The 15,384-nt window shown below is 48.7% G+C and overlaps 1 protein-coding gene across 1 annotated transcript in view; it reads left to right on the top strand.

Annotated features, from left to right (window-relative positions):
• Window positions 1–15,384, top strand: part of Slc39a11 (solute carrier family 39 member 11) — a 407,103-nt gene that overhangs the window by 333,582 nt on the left and 58,137 nt on the right. The window contains exon 7 of the mRNA XM_051158984.1: window positions 5,747–5,816. Within this exon, the coding sequence (XP_051014941.1) occupies window positions 5,747–5,816 (70 nt within the window). The remainder of the gene's footprint in view (window positions 1–5,746; window positions 5,817–15,384) is intronic.

Genomic DNA, 15,384 nt, shown 5'->3' with positions numbered 1-15,384 from the left:
CACACCCTTAATGGACTTGGGTATGAGTCCGCCTGTCCATTTCAAATCAGTCCTCCACCCCTGAGGCCTGTTGTCATTGCTAGCAGGGGCTAGTGTTTCCTTGTGGCCATGTTTAATATTTATGAAGCCTCTGCAGGGAATGTTAGGCACTGCCTTAATTTTAATGGGTTTCAAATTGAGGAGGAGACAAGGCTGCAGTGACTCCCCGATTTCCTGTGTGGCCTTTGTGCTGACATTTTCTGGCCATACCTCGCAGCTCTAATGTCACGCACACTTAGACTGGAGGCCAGATGGAGACCCAATGGCACGCAGTGAGCAGATACAGGGGCAGGAGCTGGGCTGTGGCCTCACAGCAGCACAGAGGGGAGACACTGAGCCCTTGGTGACTGTGGGCCGGGGAGTTGTCCACCCAAGAGGACTGTTCCCAAGCAGTGTGAGCCCTATGCAGAGTCCAGAGGGGGACTATGGCAGCTCTCTAGTCCTCATCCCTAGTCTCACAACCCCGGGATGACTGGGTTCTATTTCAGAAGCCTCAGAGGAGGCTCCGTTTATAAATCAGGAAGTGTCCCGCCTCTGGTGTGAAATCTGCTGGTGTCATGATCCGGGCTCTTCCACCCTTCAGGTGCGTGAGATGGAAACTTCTCTTGTTTATGCACCAGTCAGTCTGTGGTATTTTGTCATAGCAGCCCACTGCAAGTAAGACAACTGTCGAGGTTGAAGTCACATAGATGTTGATGTCCGGAAGACTGGCAAGAAAGGCTTGCAAGCTTTATCCCATACCCTTAAAACCAAGAGTCAGTGGAGCCCACAACAGGAAGACACTTCTTTTTTCCTTGACTTTCGTACCATCTACTTAGATGCCTTGGGTGTTATGGAGTACTCTGAACTTTTGTTGGATGAGCTGACCACTGGGAGGAGGAGAGACAGGATTTCTACAGTGTCAAGCATTGCTTCTGGGCCCTGGTGAATTTTAGCCACTCCTGGGTCAGTTGCCATTAGCAAGACCACTCTGTGAGAAAAGCCACATCACCCTCTGTTTAACTTTCCAAGAACCTTAAGTATGATCCAAAGCTGGGTCTGCCTCAGTCAAAGGCCATACATTCCTCTCTTTCTCCTCTCTTCCTCCCTCTCTGTCTCTGTCTCTGTGTCTGTCTGTCTGTCTGTCTGTCTGTCTCTCTTTCTGTCTCTGTCTGTCTGTCTCTCTGTCTCTGTCTCTATCTCTCTCTGTCTGTCTCTCTCTCTCTGTCTCTATCTGTCTGTCTGTCTCTCTGTCTCTGTCTGTCTCTCTCTTTCTCTGCCTCTCTTTTTGTCTGTCTCTCTCTCTGCCTCTGTCTGTCTCTGTCTCTGTCTGTCTCTGTCTGTCTGTCTGTCTCTCTCTCTCTCTCTCTCTCTCTCTCTCTGTCTCTCTGTGTCTCTCTCTCTCTCTCTCTCTCTCTCTCTCTGTGCTCTATGAGAATTATGTACAGGGCATTTTGGATCGTATTCACCTCTCCCCCTACTCTGCTCCAGATCCATCCTGCCTTCCCCACCCACCCAACTTTGTGTCCCCGTCTCCTCTTAAAAAACCCATCGAGCACAGTTTGTGCCCCCCGCCCCGTATACTCTTGGATGTGTGGTCTTCTTTGGAGAGTGGTCTACCCACACCTGTAAAGAAAACTGACCCTCTCTCTCCCATCGGCTATCAACTGCCAATAGTTATTTATCTAAGGCTGGGACTTCATGCTCACCACCCCACTACCCCCGATCTTTCCCCCTCACCATACACACACACACACACACACACCACACACACACACACACACACAAGCGCGCGCGCGCGCGCGTGCGTGCGCGCGCTGTGATTCTGTAGCTCTTGTGCATCTTGTGCACAAATGAATTCATTTGTGCAAGTCCCCTGCTGTTTCTTTACAGTCACCCCACTACCTGTGGCTCTACAGCCAATCTTCCTGACCCCTCTTCTGCCATGCTCCCTGAGCCTCAGTGAGGGTAGGGTAGTGGCAAGGGACAGGACGCCTCGTCCCAGTCCCCAAGTGGCCTCCCCTACAGTCAGCATCCTCACTGTTCCAGGCAGGTTATCTCCTCTCTTCGCACAGGGCTAAAGGCAGACACTCACTAATGATTTTCTGGGCACACCAGCCTCTTGTCTTAATTACCTTCTCCATTTGCATTTTTCGTGGAGCACCTGGGATGAGAGGTCGCATTTTAGCTCCCTCCCTTTCCCACCAACGCTTCGCTTCCTTCTTCCATCTGTTGATTTTCTAATTTATGTCCTTCCTGCGAGTGTCATTCATCTTAGTTTCTCATTCACTTAATTCCTGTAGATCACCTCCCCTCTTTGAGCACAGTAAGAAAACCTCCTCTCCCTCTATTACCTCTCTCCCTTGCTCAGTCCTGTGGGATCCTGGGCTAGCCGAGGCCACTTTCAAGGGAGAGAGTTGGGGCTCCTTTCCTTAGGTTTGCAAGGGAACAGGAAGGACTGACCTGCCACTTTGGAAACCATCACAGAAAGTTCTCTAGTGGATGCCTCCCTGTTGATGTTGCCTTAGGTGCTGGGAGTTGGAAGCATTCACCCTGCAGGAGAGGAAGCTGCCCACAGAGCCATGCCACATCCATGGGAAGAGCCATGAGCCCAGGCAGCAAACCGGATATCAAATGGCATTCTGGGAATGGTAGCAGAGGATGACATAGGTTCAAGGCCAGCCCCCACCTGCACACAGCTGGGTCACTTTGCTCATTCTTTGCCCCATCTCAAATCATCAGTGAGTGTGCGGATGGCTGTGTGCTGGGGCTGTGTGCTGTGCCACTCTCTGGGATAGTTATTTTGTTGATTAACTTATGTACCATTGCTTTAGGCTGCTCTGTGATTTACATTAAAATGACTAATTAGGAAAAAAAAGCCATTAACAGAGGAACCAAGCAGATGTTGTTTATGGCTTTAAAGAACAATTTTTCCCCCAAAGGGAAATATGCAAGTCTGGGGTCAATAAAAGCCTTAGTCTCCTTCCAGCTTTTGATATCTGTCCCCAGCTGTCCAGAGGTCCTGGGGAAGCTTCTTGTCCTGACAGTCTGGTGTCACCCATGGGAGTGGGTTGGGATGGGGAGTGTCTCAGCTGTGTTGGTATACCTCATGGAAGAGGACAACAGCTTGATAAACTCTGGGTGGCATGAAGTTGGAGGCTGGCTGGGGGAAGCAACTCAGATGCCCCCCAACTTTGCTTTCTCATGGGTATGGTATGGGCAACTCTGTCGAAAGTGTCTTCCCAGACCCTCTGCCATCCCCACTGCAGCTTGCCCTACCAGCACTTGATACTCAGGTAATAAATAAGGCCATCTCTGTCAGCCCCATGGGGAAGCTTCAGACTCATCAGGCAGATAGTAATATCCTATACATAGCCCTCTGCCTGGGGTGATGGCTTCCACTCCTGGTGGGACCACCTGGAAGAGAAGAGGTAGACCAGATAGCTGTGGGGGCCCAGGTTCTCAGAACCAGAGCTCAGCTGAGACAGCATCTTGTCACTTATGCTCTCTGCTCCAGAGACTGAAGATGACAGTCCCTACCTATAATTCACATATAAGCCTGGCATAGCAAGGGTCATTAGCCCCCTACTTTATAAGGAAAAGAACTTGAGATGATGAGGATTTTGAAACAGGACCCTAGTAGGAAGCCATTATCAACATGGAGAAAACACTTGATCAGTGGGGACCTCAGAAATAAATGGAAGCAAATGAAATAAACTCATTTTATTATATATGCATGACTGTTTAGCCTGCATGTAGATTGTGCACCACATGCCTTCCTAGTGCCTGCAGAGGTCAGAAGATGGCATCAGATCCCCTGGAACTGGAGTTATAGACTACTGTGAGCTATCATGTGGGTTCTGGGAGCCAAACCTGGGTTCTTTGCAAGAGCAAGTGCTCTAAACCAGTGAGCCATCTCTCTAGTCCCATGAATGAAGTTTTAATAAACTCAGTTTTGAGGGTTAGGTATAAAGCTCACTGGCAGAAGCCTTGCCTAGCTTTAGCAGGACCTGGGATCCTGTCCTTAAGAGTAAAAATAAAATAAAATAAAATGGAACAATCTGGTGGCCCTGGCTTTGACTTTGCTGATTCCTTCCACCCCAGAGCTTATGGAAAGGAGCAGCAGTTGGGCGATTTCTGTGGCCTGCTGTCATGTGTAGCATGTGTTCTGGGGACTCAAGGCTACTGTGTGGTCCGTAGAAGAAACTGTCCCCTCCAAACATGTGACTTCAGAAGCTAGGAATGACCCAGGCATCCCTCCAGCTGGGGACTTGGGATCTCCTCTACTTTGGGAGGTTCTAGAACTCTGTACTCTAGGGTTAAGGCATTTGGTGAGAAACCAGAATTTCAAATTCTGAACCAAGTAGCCTACAATGACACAGGTACCACCTAGAGACTCAAACAGGAAAGTGAGACCCGAAGGGGCCATTGATGTCTTAGCAGGATTGTTGGGCTTCAAACTCCCATGATAGCATCTTACTGAACCATACTGGGTCTTAGGTGATCTCTGTCCCTCACATGGGACAGCCCAGCCTACTTACTCTGTGTGCCGTTACACTCCATTATTCTGTCCCCATATCTTTGACCCACCTCAACTGAATAGAGCTTTAAAAAAAAGAAAGAAAGAAAGAAAAAAGAAACAAGCCATTCAAAGGGGCAGTGAATCCTGAAGAGACATCAGCTCCTCTCTCAGTAGAGAGTGCCATTCTCATTAAAAATGCTCCAGTGTGGCTCAAAAGCCTTTGGTCTTGACCTCGACAAGTATTGGGAATCCTTCCTGTCTGGATCGCAGGAGTACCATCCCCTCCTCCACTGGGGGCTGTTGTCACTGGTCCTGGCTCTTGCTCTGGCCCAGGAGATACAAGTGAAGTATCATCAGGGAGGCTTCACTTCCCAAGGTGTGAGACAGATAATGGGTAGAGGGAGGGTTCTAGCTCTCTGCTTGCTCCGCGCGCGCGCGCGCGTATGGAAGCAGTTCAGAGGCACAGTCTGTCACGGCGGGGAGTCATGGTACGGGAGCCTGAGGCAGACACAGTCAGGAAGCAGAGGGAGATGCGTGCCTGTGCTCAGATCACTTTCTCCTTCTTCATTTGGGACCCCGTGGAAATGCACTGCCCAGATTTAGGATGATTCTTTCCACTTTAATTAACTGAAATAATGCCCCTGTCCTGGGCATGGTGGCATGGGCGGATCTCTGTGAGTTCCAGGCCAGCCTGCTCCACATAGTGAAGTTCCCAGACAGACAGGACTACATAGCAAGACTGGGTCTCAAAAACAAAACAAAACAAAAAAGAAGGAAGAAAGAAGAAAAAGAAGGAAAGAAATAATAGCTGACAGATATGCCCAGACATTTGATCCTATGGTTATTCTAAATCCCATCATACTGACAATCTACATTAATTCTCTCTGTCTCTGTCTCTGTCTCTGTCTCTGTCTCTGTCTCTGTCTCTGTCTCTGTGTCTGTCTCTGTCTCTGTCTCTGTCTCTCTCTCTCTGTCTCTCTCTCTCTCTCTCTCTCTCTCTCTCTCTCACACACACACACACACACACACACGCACCCCCCCAAAACCAGAAGCAGACTGGCATCTATGAGCCTAAATTTAAAATGTCCCATTTGTATTGATTTTCTGTCACTTGAAGCCTAAAGCAGTCCTATCAGGTACAAGAACGACTAGCTGTGTCCCTCGAGGGAAGTGCTTCCTAACCTCCGTGCCTTGTGTCTATTTCAGAGGGTCTTGCTGTTGGTGTAGGATTTGGAGCTATAGAAAAGACTGCATCTGCCACCTTCGAGAGTGCCAGGTAAGCCAGTGCATGGGGCCTGGAGCGTGAGCCTCACGCCCCTCTGTTCTCTGCTCTTGATACCTGGTCAGCTGCTGGCACAGGGTTGCTAAGCACCCTCAGCCCATCATGGCAAGAGTAATGAGGTTAGAGGAAGTTCATATGTGAGCGAAGTACTCAGTCAGACAAGCAGGCTTGTTCTCACAGGAGGCTACTTGGTAAATGCAACCAAGATATAACTGCATGCTGGGAGACGTATAGTGACTAAGGGGAAGGGTTAGCAGAGGCAGAGACCAGTGATCTGTGAGGCTCCGTCCTTTTGGAAGTCTGTTTCTCTTGGCATTGGGCTTTCCTGGTGTTCCCCGCCCTCTTGTTTTTAGATTGTCTTCCCGGAAGGTTCCTTTGCCTGTTTCTCACACAGTGAGAAATGTTAGGTCCAGCAGTCTGTCCCTGGAGCATCCTCTCTTTTCATTTCATGCATGTTCCCAGGCACCCTCCTCCATTCCTAGGGGACCCATTTTCCATCTACTTGCAAGCGGCACCCACACCTAGCTCCAGCCCAACCCTGAGCTCCTTCCCATGGGCTGGCCACCTTGAGACATCTCTGCACAGATGTCTCTCAGGGTCTCTGCTCAGCATTTGAAGTTGAGCTTTCCTGTCACCGTCTCTGTCCCACAGGTTCTGTCCCTCCTTTGGGGTTGCCTTCCACCAGCTTGCACTCTGCCAGCCAAGCTAAGGCACTGCCATTTTCACCATTTGACCGCCCCTCTCCTCCAGACCATCCGCCCTTCTTCCCCTCACCTCATTCTAGCCATGTGGTATTGTTTACACCTCATGTGATAAGCTCTGCAAGGCCACTCACACTCACCCAGCCATGACCACTCCATCCTCCAGGCTGAAGGCCAGCAGCATGGGGCCTCTCATCCAAGGGCCACAATCTCAGCTGCCTCCGGAGGGCGGAGGGCGAGAGGTGCAAGGATGGGTGGAAACAATAGGGCAGAGATGGCTGGGGATGGTAAGCATGGAGGGGATTTAATCAAACCCATTGTAAGAGCGCCTGGACCCACGAGTAGTTGGAAACATCATGTATGTGAGGGCTGGAAAGCCAGCTTGTACAATGCCTCCTGTACAAGAGTGAAGATCTGAGTGTGGTCCCCAAAACCCATGGAGCGGAGAAAGCAGGCAGTGTGGTGCATACTGGTAACCCTGGCACTGAGGAGGCAAGACAGGAATGTCTCTGGAACTAGCTGACCAGCCAGCCTAAGGTCAGTGACACATCCTCTCTCAAAAACAAAATGGTGGACAGGGCATAGTGAACAACACCTCAAGGTTGTCTTCAGGCCTCCACATGCTCAGGCACACACATGCATTCATGATCACCCATGTGTGCATACACACACACACACACACACACACACACACACACACACACACACACTCAAATCAGATGGGTCAGACTGCCTCACACTGTCTACAGACAGTCCAGCACAAAGCTATTCTGTTCCCCACACAGTGTACCTCTCCTGTGAGGATAACCTGTATCTACTGGCCAGGAATGTCAGGAGGAATTTTCCTCATTACCCCTTCTCCATCTTTGCATGAGGCCTTTACACACAGCTGCAGGGCTGAGGCTACACCTGTGTTTGTAGCTCTGTCCCCAGATGCTGCGGAGCCCTGTGGTTTACATGCCCTCACAGGCCAACACTGCATCCTAAGCCTATATGTTAAAAGATGTCTTTGCTCCATGAAGCTCCAAACATGCAAGCAGCACTGGCAGATGCTAGGTTGAAGTGTAATCTTAGCCTTTCCTTCTACCTCTTGACCTCTTGGCCTCTTGGCCTCTTGGCCTCTTGGCCTCTTGGCCAAAGCCATTTTCACTCTAGCATCATAATGAAAATAGTGCCTTTTGTAAAAGTTAAATGAGAAAGTGGGTGAAGGAATGAAGGAAGGGCCTTTAGAATATAAGGAATATAAAAAAATATAATAAAATAAAATAGAACCTAGGGCTGCTGATGCCTCATGACATCCCACAGACCGCTCTGCTTCTATGGCCTGGGAGAGGGCAGGCTTGGCTCTCTGCCCACTTGGCATAGCCAAATTGGACTTGACTTCATCAGGCCATGAGAACCTCCAGGCTCACACAGTGTCCCTGAGTCTGAGAGCCCCAGGGAGCTGACCTTATAAACATTCAAAGGCCAAGCTCTCCCAGAACATGGGAGACCACATATGCCTCCATGAAGTCAGTGCCTGCAAGTGACAGCCATGCCCCGGGCACTGTACTCATATGCCAGGCTCTGTCTGGTGGCACCATACCCTGGTGACATCGTGATATCAACTCTTATATTCCTCTCATGAGAAGAAAGGTGATGGCCTGTGAGATTCTGTCCCTCTGGCAGCCACAGACTGGGAAGGAAAGCTTGATGAACCGCAGGTGGGGCAGGCAGCGCCTTTGATCTTTGAGACTGTCGAGGCCAAACCAAGCCTATGGTCAGGCCTAGGCCTGTGAGGTGCTTGTGTATGCAGTGAGCTCAAGGGAGGTGACTCGGCTTTTGAGCCAGTGCTGTAAGTAGAGTCCAGGAAAGAGGGCTGTGGGAACATGCACATGCCATGAGGACATCCAAGGTCCTGTCTTGGATTGCCGCCTGCAACTTTTGCATGGTGCATTTTGGTAGGTCCACCCTCACTTGTCAAGGGGTGGACCCTTCTCTTTGTAAGGAAAAGAACTTCTGGTGAAATCAAGATGTCCTTAGTGTTGAACAGGTCAGCAGGAAGTGGGGGTGTGGTGTCCCTGAGTTACCACACCGAGGAGGGAACTCTGCACCTGCCCCCTGTCTGTCCCGAACTCACCCAGTGCTTGATTTAGGGTCTCGCAGGATGCGCAGATGCTTCATCTTCTGATCTATATTCATTCACCCTCCCACTCACCCATTCGTCTGTGTGCACCTCAGTGGGCACCGGTGCATCCCCAACACTGTGTAGCTGCTGGTAAAAACACAGTTTGTATAAAACTGGACCAAGAGCAGGAAAGGTGCCCCAGTCCTTCCAGTAGCAGGGTGAACTCAGCTGGCCTGCATGGTCCTTCTCAAAGGAACCAAGAAACACCAACAGTATCCATGGCCTAGAGAAGAAAACATCACATGCTCATGAAAAGAGGGCTCCAAAAGCAAAGTGGTCAGTGGCCTCCAAGCCCAGCAGAGGTGTGCATGCACATGTGACCTTTCCCGTGGGGTTTAGGAAGCAACAACAGCCCAGGTACAGAGATCAGGACCTGGGTATACTACCTGCAAATATAAGGGGCTGGGCTGTAAAATATTCCATGGTCCAAGAACTTGCATGGGGAGTTAGGTCTACAGCAGAGCAAATTATCTATAAGATACCAAAACCTCAGACCTGTACTGCTCAAGGCTGTAGAGTATAAATTATATACTCTATCTTGTCCTGGAAGGCATGAATAAAGAAACCACAAATCCAGGGGGTCTCAAGGCAGACCCTTATGTATAAGATTAGAACAAAATGAAGGGACTAGAGAGATGGCTCAGTGATTAACAGCACATTTGCTGCTCTTCTAGAGGACCAGAGTTCAGTTTGGTTCCTAGTGCCCGTATCAGGTGGTTCACCTCTGCCTATAACTCCAGCTCTACAGAGCCCAAGGAGCTCTTCTGGCCTCTTCAGGCACTCATCCACCCTCCTAAGTGTGTATGCGTGTACACACACACACACACACACACACACACACACCCCACACCCCATAAGTAATAGTAATACATAGCAACAGTAATATAAAGGATTTTTTTTGTTTGTTTATTTGTTCTGGTTTTTCAAGACAAGGTTTCTCTGTGTAACTTTGGCTGTCCTAGACTCACTTTGTAGACCAGGCTGATCTCAAACTCACAGTGATCCGCCTGCCTCTGCCTCCCGAGTGCTGGGATTAAAGGTGTACGCCACCATGCCTGGCATATAAAGTATTTTTTTAAACACTAAAACAAAAATAAAATAGAGACAAAGTCAGATAGGAGGACCAACTACCACCGAGGAAAAGAATGCCGTTCGCAAAACGACAGGTGTGAAAAAGACATCAAACTCCTGTGACCAGCCTCTTCCAAGTTCTCGGTATTATCAGAATTAAGGGTATTGGAGACATAGACCAGGCCAGGCCAGAGCCCCTGAACATAAGATGCTGCCCTTGTTGGGATCGCAGAGACATCGGAGGAAGTTGATAAGTCGTCTAAATCTGGCCTGTTGCATAGTTAGCGATATTGCCTCACTGAGAAACAAACAAACAAATGTACCCTTTTATGTAGACATTAAGAACTAGGGGACTGAGACTGGGGTGTTGGCGCACGCCTTTAACCCCAGTGCTTGGGGAGTCAGAGGCAGGCGGATCTCTGAGTTCAAGGCCAGCCTGGTCTACGAAGTGAGTTCAGGACAGCCAAGACTACACAGAGAGAAAGAAACCCTGTCTTGAAAAACCATAAATAAATAAATAAATAAATAAATAAATAAATAAATAAATAGAAAGAAAGAAAGAAAGAAAGAAAGATAAAAAGAAAGAAAGAGTGAGAGAAATGTAACAATAAAGAGAGTAGTTTTGTAGCAACAAGGAAGCTCTGAAAAGACCCAGTGCAAACGCTAATAAAAACAAAGCCGATGCTAGTTCAGCAACAGTTTCTCCTTGAGGTGGGGACCCACAGAAGGAGTAGAGGGGTATTGTATGAAGGGGAACAGACTACAGGATGATGAGACAGGCATGTGTTTATATGCACCTGGTGGCATGAGCTCAAGCAGTTTAAAAGCAAACCAGGTCTCAACTGTGAAGAGAGAGAGAAGCTATGGTCACAACCCTGCCAGACACATGTTAAGGACATGTCAGAAAAGTGAACAGAACGGAGAATACACATAGTAGACTTTTCCATCCTGGGTGATTCCTTTTTAAAAAAAAAAAAATCTGAGTGTATTTGTGTGTGTGTGTGAGTGAGGAGGGTATGTGCATGATACAGCATGTCTCTGGAGGTCAGAGGACAATCTCAGGGGTCAGTCCTTGTGTGACGAAACCTTTCCTGACAATACATGTCTACCCAGCCCAGCAAGGGCACCCACAACAGACCACAGAACAATGCCACCAAAATCCAACTTGGTGAACCACTGAGTTTTATTGGGGTTACTTACAGGAATATGGGGGAGGGGTCACTTATAGGAGCAGGAATGACTCAAAGTCAGCTGCATCACCAAGTCCCACCCCAGCAAGGGTGACAGCTCACAGGAGCTGGGACACCTGGAGCACACTGCACAGCCTGCAGGCAGCTCAGCAGGTCGGAGAGTGGCCTTTGGTCTAAACCTCTTCCAGCCAACTCAGGGTTAGTCTCTTTTACTTCCAGGCAGCTGGTCTGGTCTCGTTTTTTTGTTTTTGTTTCGTTTTTACAGCTCTTCTCCTCTGAACCTTTTTTAAACAGTCCAGCTTGAATCTTTGTGGCACAGCTTCCCCAAAAGGGACCACTCAGCTTTCATTGCTCACCCTTCCAGGGAGGGGCCTGGTGAATTTGGTCAGTTTCAGGGACTTCCTGCAGCTATTTTGAGTTGCTTACTTTTTGCCTAAGGAGCCTCCCTGCGGAATGAAGTGCTCAGTCACCGAGGAAGCTATTAAAGACCTCTCCTTCCACCTCGAAACAGTCTCCTGTTCGTCACTGCATACACCAGGCTAGCCTGTCCACGAGCTCCCAGGATTCTGCGGTCTCCACCTCCCATCCTGCCAGAGTCACGCTGGGATAATGAGCATACTACCATGTCTGGCTTTATGTGTGCTCTGATGATTCAAACCCAGGCTCCTTGATGCTTCTTTATTGGAAGCACTTTTCCCACTGAGCCATCTTTCTAGCCCTGAAGCCGTGGCCTTTTTAAGCACATGCGCTTGTTTCCCAAAGATGCCTGGTGCCGTGCCACAGAGCCATTATCGCTCAGGCCTTTATCATCCAGGCCACATTATCAGACTTCGGTGTGATATAATTGATCATCATTAACAGAAGCAGCAGACAGCATAATTTGTGAGTGGGCATTTAAAACCAGAAGGAGCATTAAGATCTGCATAATCTAAGGAGTGATGGAAACCAGACCATCTAAGAACCCAGAAACGGGTGAGCCTTCTACAATTGTAGTGTGAATTTCAACCAAGCATAAGGGCAGTCAGCTGGGATAAGTGGGGATGATAGTGCAATAAGTAGATGCCCAGGGTGCCCCTGGGGCATCCTCCAGGCAGATGGGCAGAATCTATCAAGATAGAGCCCCCTAGGGCTCACAAAAGGGAAGCAGGTTGAAGACAGAACACATCCCTCCCCCAGTGGCCCGAACCCTACTCAGCTTCGGTGCAGACTAAGGACAGAGCCCCAGAAGTGCTGGAAGCCGCCACCTGGCTGAGCTGGGACGGCTTGGAGAGGTGGCAGGGGGACTCTGGAGCCATGGGAAGGATTCCACCACAGGACAAAAGGTTTGCTGATCTCACAGTACAAACTTCAGTAGCCCTGAGGGCTGATGTGAATCAGGAGTTATTCGGCACACGCTGACAGCTGCCCCACAATAGACTGCAAGTGGCCTGGCCCTCTCTAAGGATGCCGGCAGGTCCCAGCCGTCCACTCCAGGAAGCAATTGACATTCTACAGAGTTCTATGTTGCTGAGCCAGATGCCAGATGCCAGTGAAGGTAGATGTGTTGTCAAAGCACTGTGTGTGTTTGGGGGGTGAGGGGAGGGCGGAGGAGAACTTACAGGAGTCAGCTCTTTTCTTTTCACCATGAGAGTCCAGGGGATCAAACTCAGATCATTAGGCTTGGCAGCAAGCACACTTACCCACTGAGCCATCGCACTGTCCTGTCCCTCAGTGCATTTTTTCCCCCACTTAATTCTGATTTCCAGTGGGTTCATCATATTCCAGAGCAATGTGTACATAGACACAGCCAACCAAGTTTGGCTTAGCACCTTTTCTGTAAACAAACTTTTCTCAAAACAGAATCGTCGGTTCCTTTACATGCTGTCTCTGGCTTCCTGCTCCATTGACTGAGTGAAGAGCTCACATAGACTTCTTAAGACGGAACATACTCTCTGGATTTCTACATAAAGTTCACAGACTTAGACATAGTGGGCACAGTCCACAGCTTTGACCCAAGTGCATCACTGAGCCCTTGGGTGCCAAACTGTCACTCGATGTCAACCATCGCCACAGAGAAGAGAACAGTACAAAGTAAATATTGCAGTAACTGCTTTCTTCCATTCCCAGCATTTTGCCCTGACCTCATAAGGCAAGAGACAGACCTAGCCCAGAACTGGTGTGTCGCTACTGCCACCAGGTGCCCATATGCCGTTACTGTTCTCCTCATGTCACCCAGTCCTTAGTGGATCAGCTTGGGGGGTGAAGTGGGAGGGGTAGCTTTTCCTTCTAACATCAATGCCCAGGATGGATATGGTGGTATAGACCTATAATCCTGTCCTTTGGGAAACTGAGGTAGGAGTTATGTAAGTTTAAGGCCAGCTGGACTACATATAAATTATCATGTGAGCCAGCTGCCTAGCAAAACCCTGTCTCAAAAAAGACCACAAAAAAAAAAAAAAAAAAAAAAATGCAGACCAAGGATGTAGTTTCAGTTGGCGGAATGTGTGTCTAACATGCACAGCGTCCTGGGATCAATCCCCAGTGTGGACTAAACTAGGTGTGGTGGACGTGTCTATAAATCTCAGCAGTGGGAAGTGAAGAGAGAAATTGAGAAATTCAGGGTCATCCTCGGCTATATAGTGAGTTGGAAGCTAGCCAGAGACACAAGACACTGTCTGTACAAAATGAAAAAGGGGTCTTTTGAGTCAAGAGGATTCAGGCAGGCAGAAGCAGCCTGTGGGCCAAGAGAAACACGGCTGAGCTTCACTTTGCTTTCTGATCTGGCCCCTTGGTGGTTTCTTTTGGCTTCAACCACAAAGAAATTCCGAAGACCACATGTCCTCGGGGAGTCTGATGATTAAAGTGATTTTCCTTTCGTAAGTATCATTAAGCGGAGACCACACCCTCAGTCCTCACTTCATGGTGAACATAATTCAAACCAGCAGGGAACGCAGAGGAAACCTAGGCTTAAACACTGCGCTTTGTGCTCCATTTCCAGCTTTGGCTAGGGGCGTTTATGGTCTGTGAATTCCTGGACTGATTAGTTCAACAGGTGTCCTGGCTCAGGGCTGTGCATAATGCTAGCTGCAGACTGACCACGTGCCTTGGACAACCCACAAAAGTGCACCCCGAGGGCCGGTTGTGTGCATTTTGTGCTGCATGCCCTGGACAGCTGCTGCTACCCAGTGTCCAAGCACTTATGGATATGTGGCCGGTTAGTCTGCATTCAGAGCTACTTGCTCATTTAAGACCAAGTTTGTGCCTGATAGCAGATCCAAGAGTAGAGACCATAAATGACATAAGCTGCGTCTTTTGGTTTACAAAATGCACACGTTGCTGTATGTTTGACCAGTCATGTAAGACAGCGGTCAAAACATATCTATAAAGTAGTGATGGGTATATTTTCCTGGGTCACTGAGCATCTTTTAAGGAACAACTTATGAGATCTGCCTCCCAATGAGAATGCACGCAGCAGTGTGTGTGTTTGCCCTTCTGCCCCTAGGGACATCCCAGGGAGACCCTGTCTTCCTCTGGGTTGTGGATCTGGACCTCCCCATGCCCTCTGACTAACCCTGGAAGTTTTCTCTAGGCAGCTAGCATGATGGTGTCCAGGCACCTGGGCAAGATAACACCTTTTACCCCCTCAGCCTCTCTCCTCATCACAGCCCTTCGCTCACCTCCACCGCACTCAGAGATCCTTCAGTTTCACCTAAGTGAGCAAACCTTTCTCTTGACCCCATCTAACTGTCATCTCTGGAGTCCTAGAAGTGGCTGCAATCCCTTTCCTTGGGTTTTCCTTTTCTGAGCCACAGTGGCATTAGAAAATGGCCCACAGCACCATCGTGTGGTGGCCTAACGTCATAGCTCACTAGGTGAGGTAACGGGAAGGAAGGCTTTCAAAAGGCAATTGAGATGAGTCCCTCCATTGACTTTGGGCTTAAATAGAACACACACCTACATCAACTTTCTCTGTGAAGCTGCACCCTATCTATCTATTAATCCTTCTATCTATCTTTATCTTCTATCTGTTTATCTGTCATTCTGTCATTTACGTTTGTAGGAGTTAGCAAACATTCCTTAGATGTTTTGTAAACCAGCATTTTGATATTCCTGTATCTGGCTCTCAGCATTTCACGCCTCATTTAGTTCATCACAAAATAGATTCATCTTCATTCCTTCTGTCCAAGAATTAAACCAGAGCTTTTCTGTGATGCTCTTTAGAGATAGCGATAGAGCAGGAAGCTACAGCAGCCAAGGAGAGCGGAGGTGTGGGAAGCCCGACCTCTAAGCCCCAAAAAGTCAACTCGGCTTTTTTCTTTTTTACTACAGGTACGCGACATTTACTGTTGTAGTAGATTTAATAAGAATTATTTCTTTTATTTTATTTTATTTTTTTTTATGTATGAGTGTTTTGCCTATGTGTGTTTGTGCACCATGCCCACAGGGCATCCGAT

Source organism: Acomys russatus, chromosome 16 (genome assembly GCF_903995435.1).
Source record: "Acomys russatus chromosome 16, mAcoRus1.1, whole genome shotgun sequence".
NCBI lineage: Eukaryota > Metazoa > Chordata > Mammalia > Rodentia > Muridae > Acomys > Acomys russatus.
The sequence above is the reverse complement of the archived record's forward strand: the minus strand, read 5'-3'. Positions and strand labels throughout refer to the sequence as shown.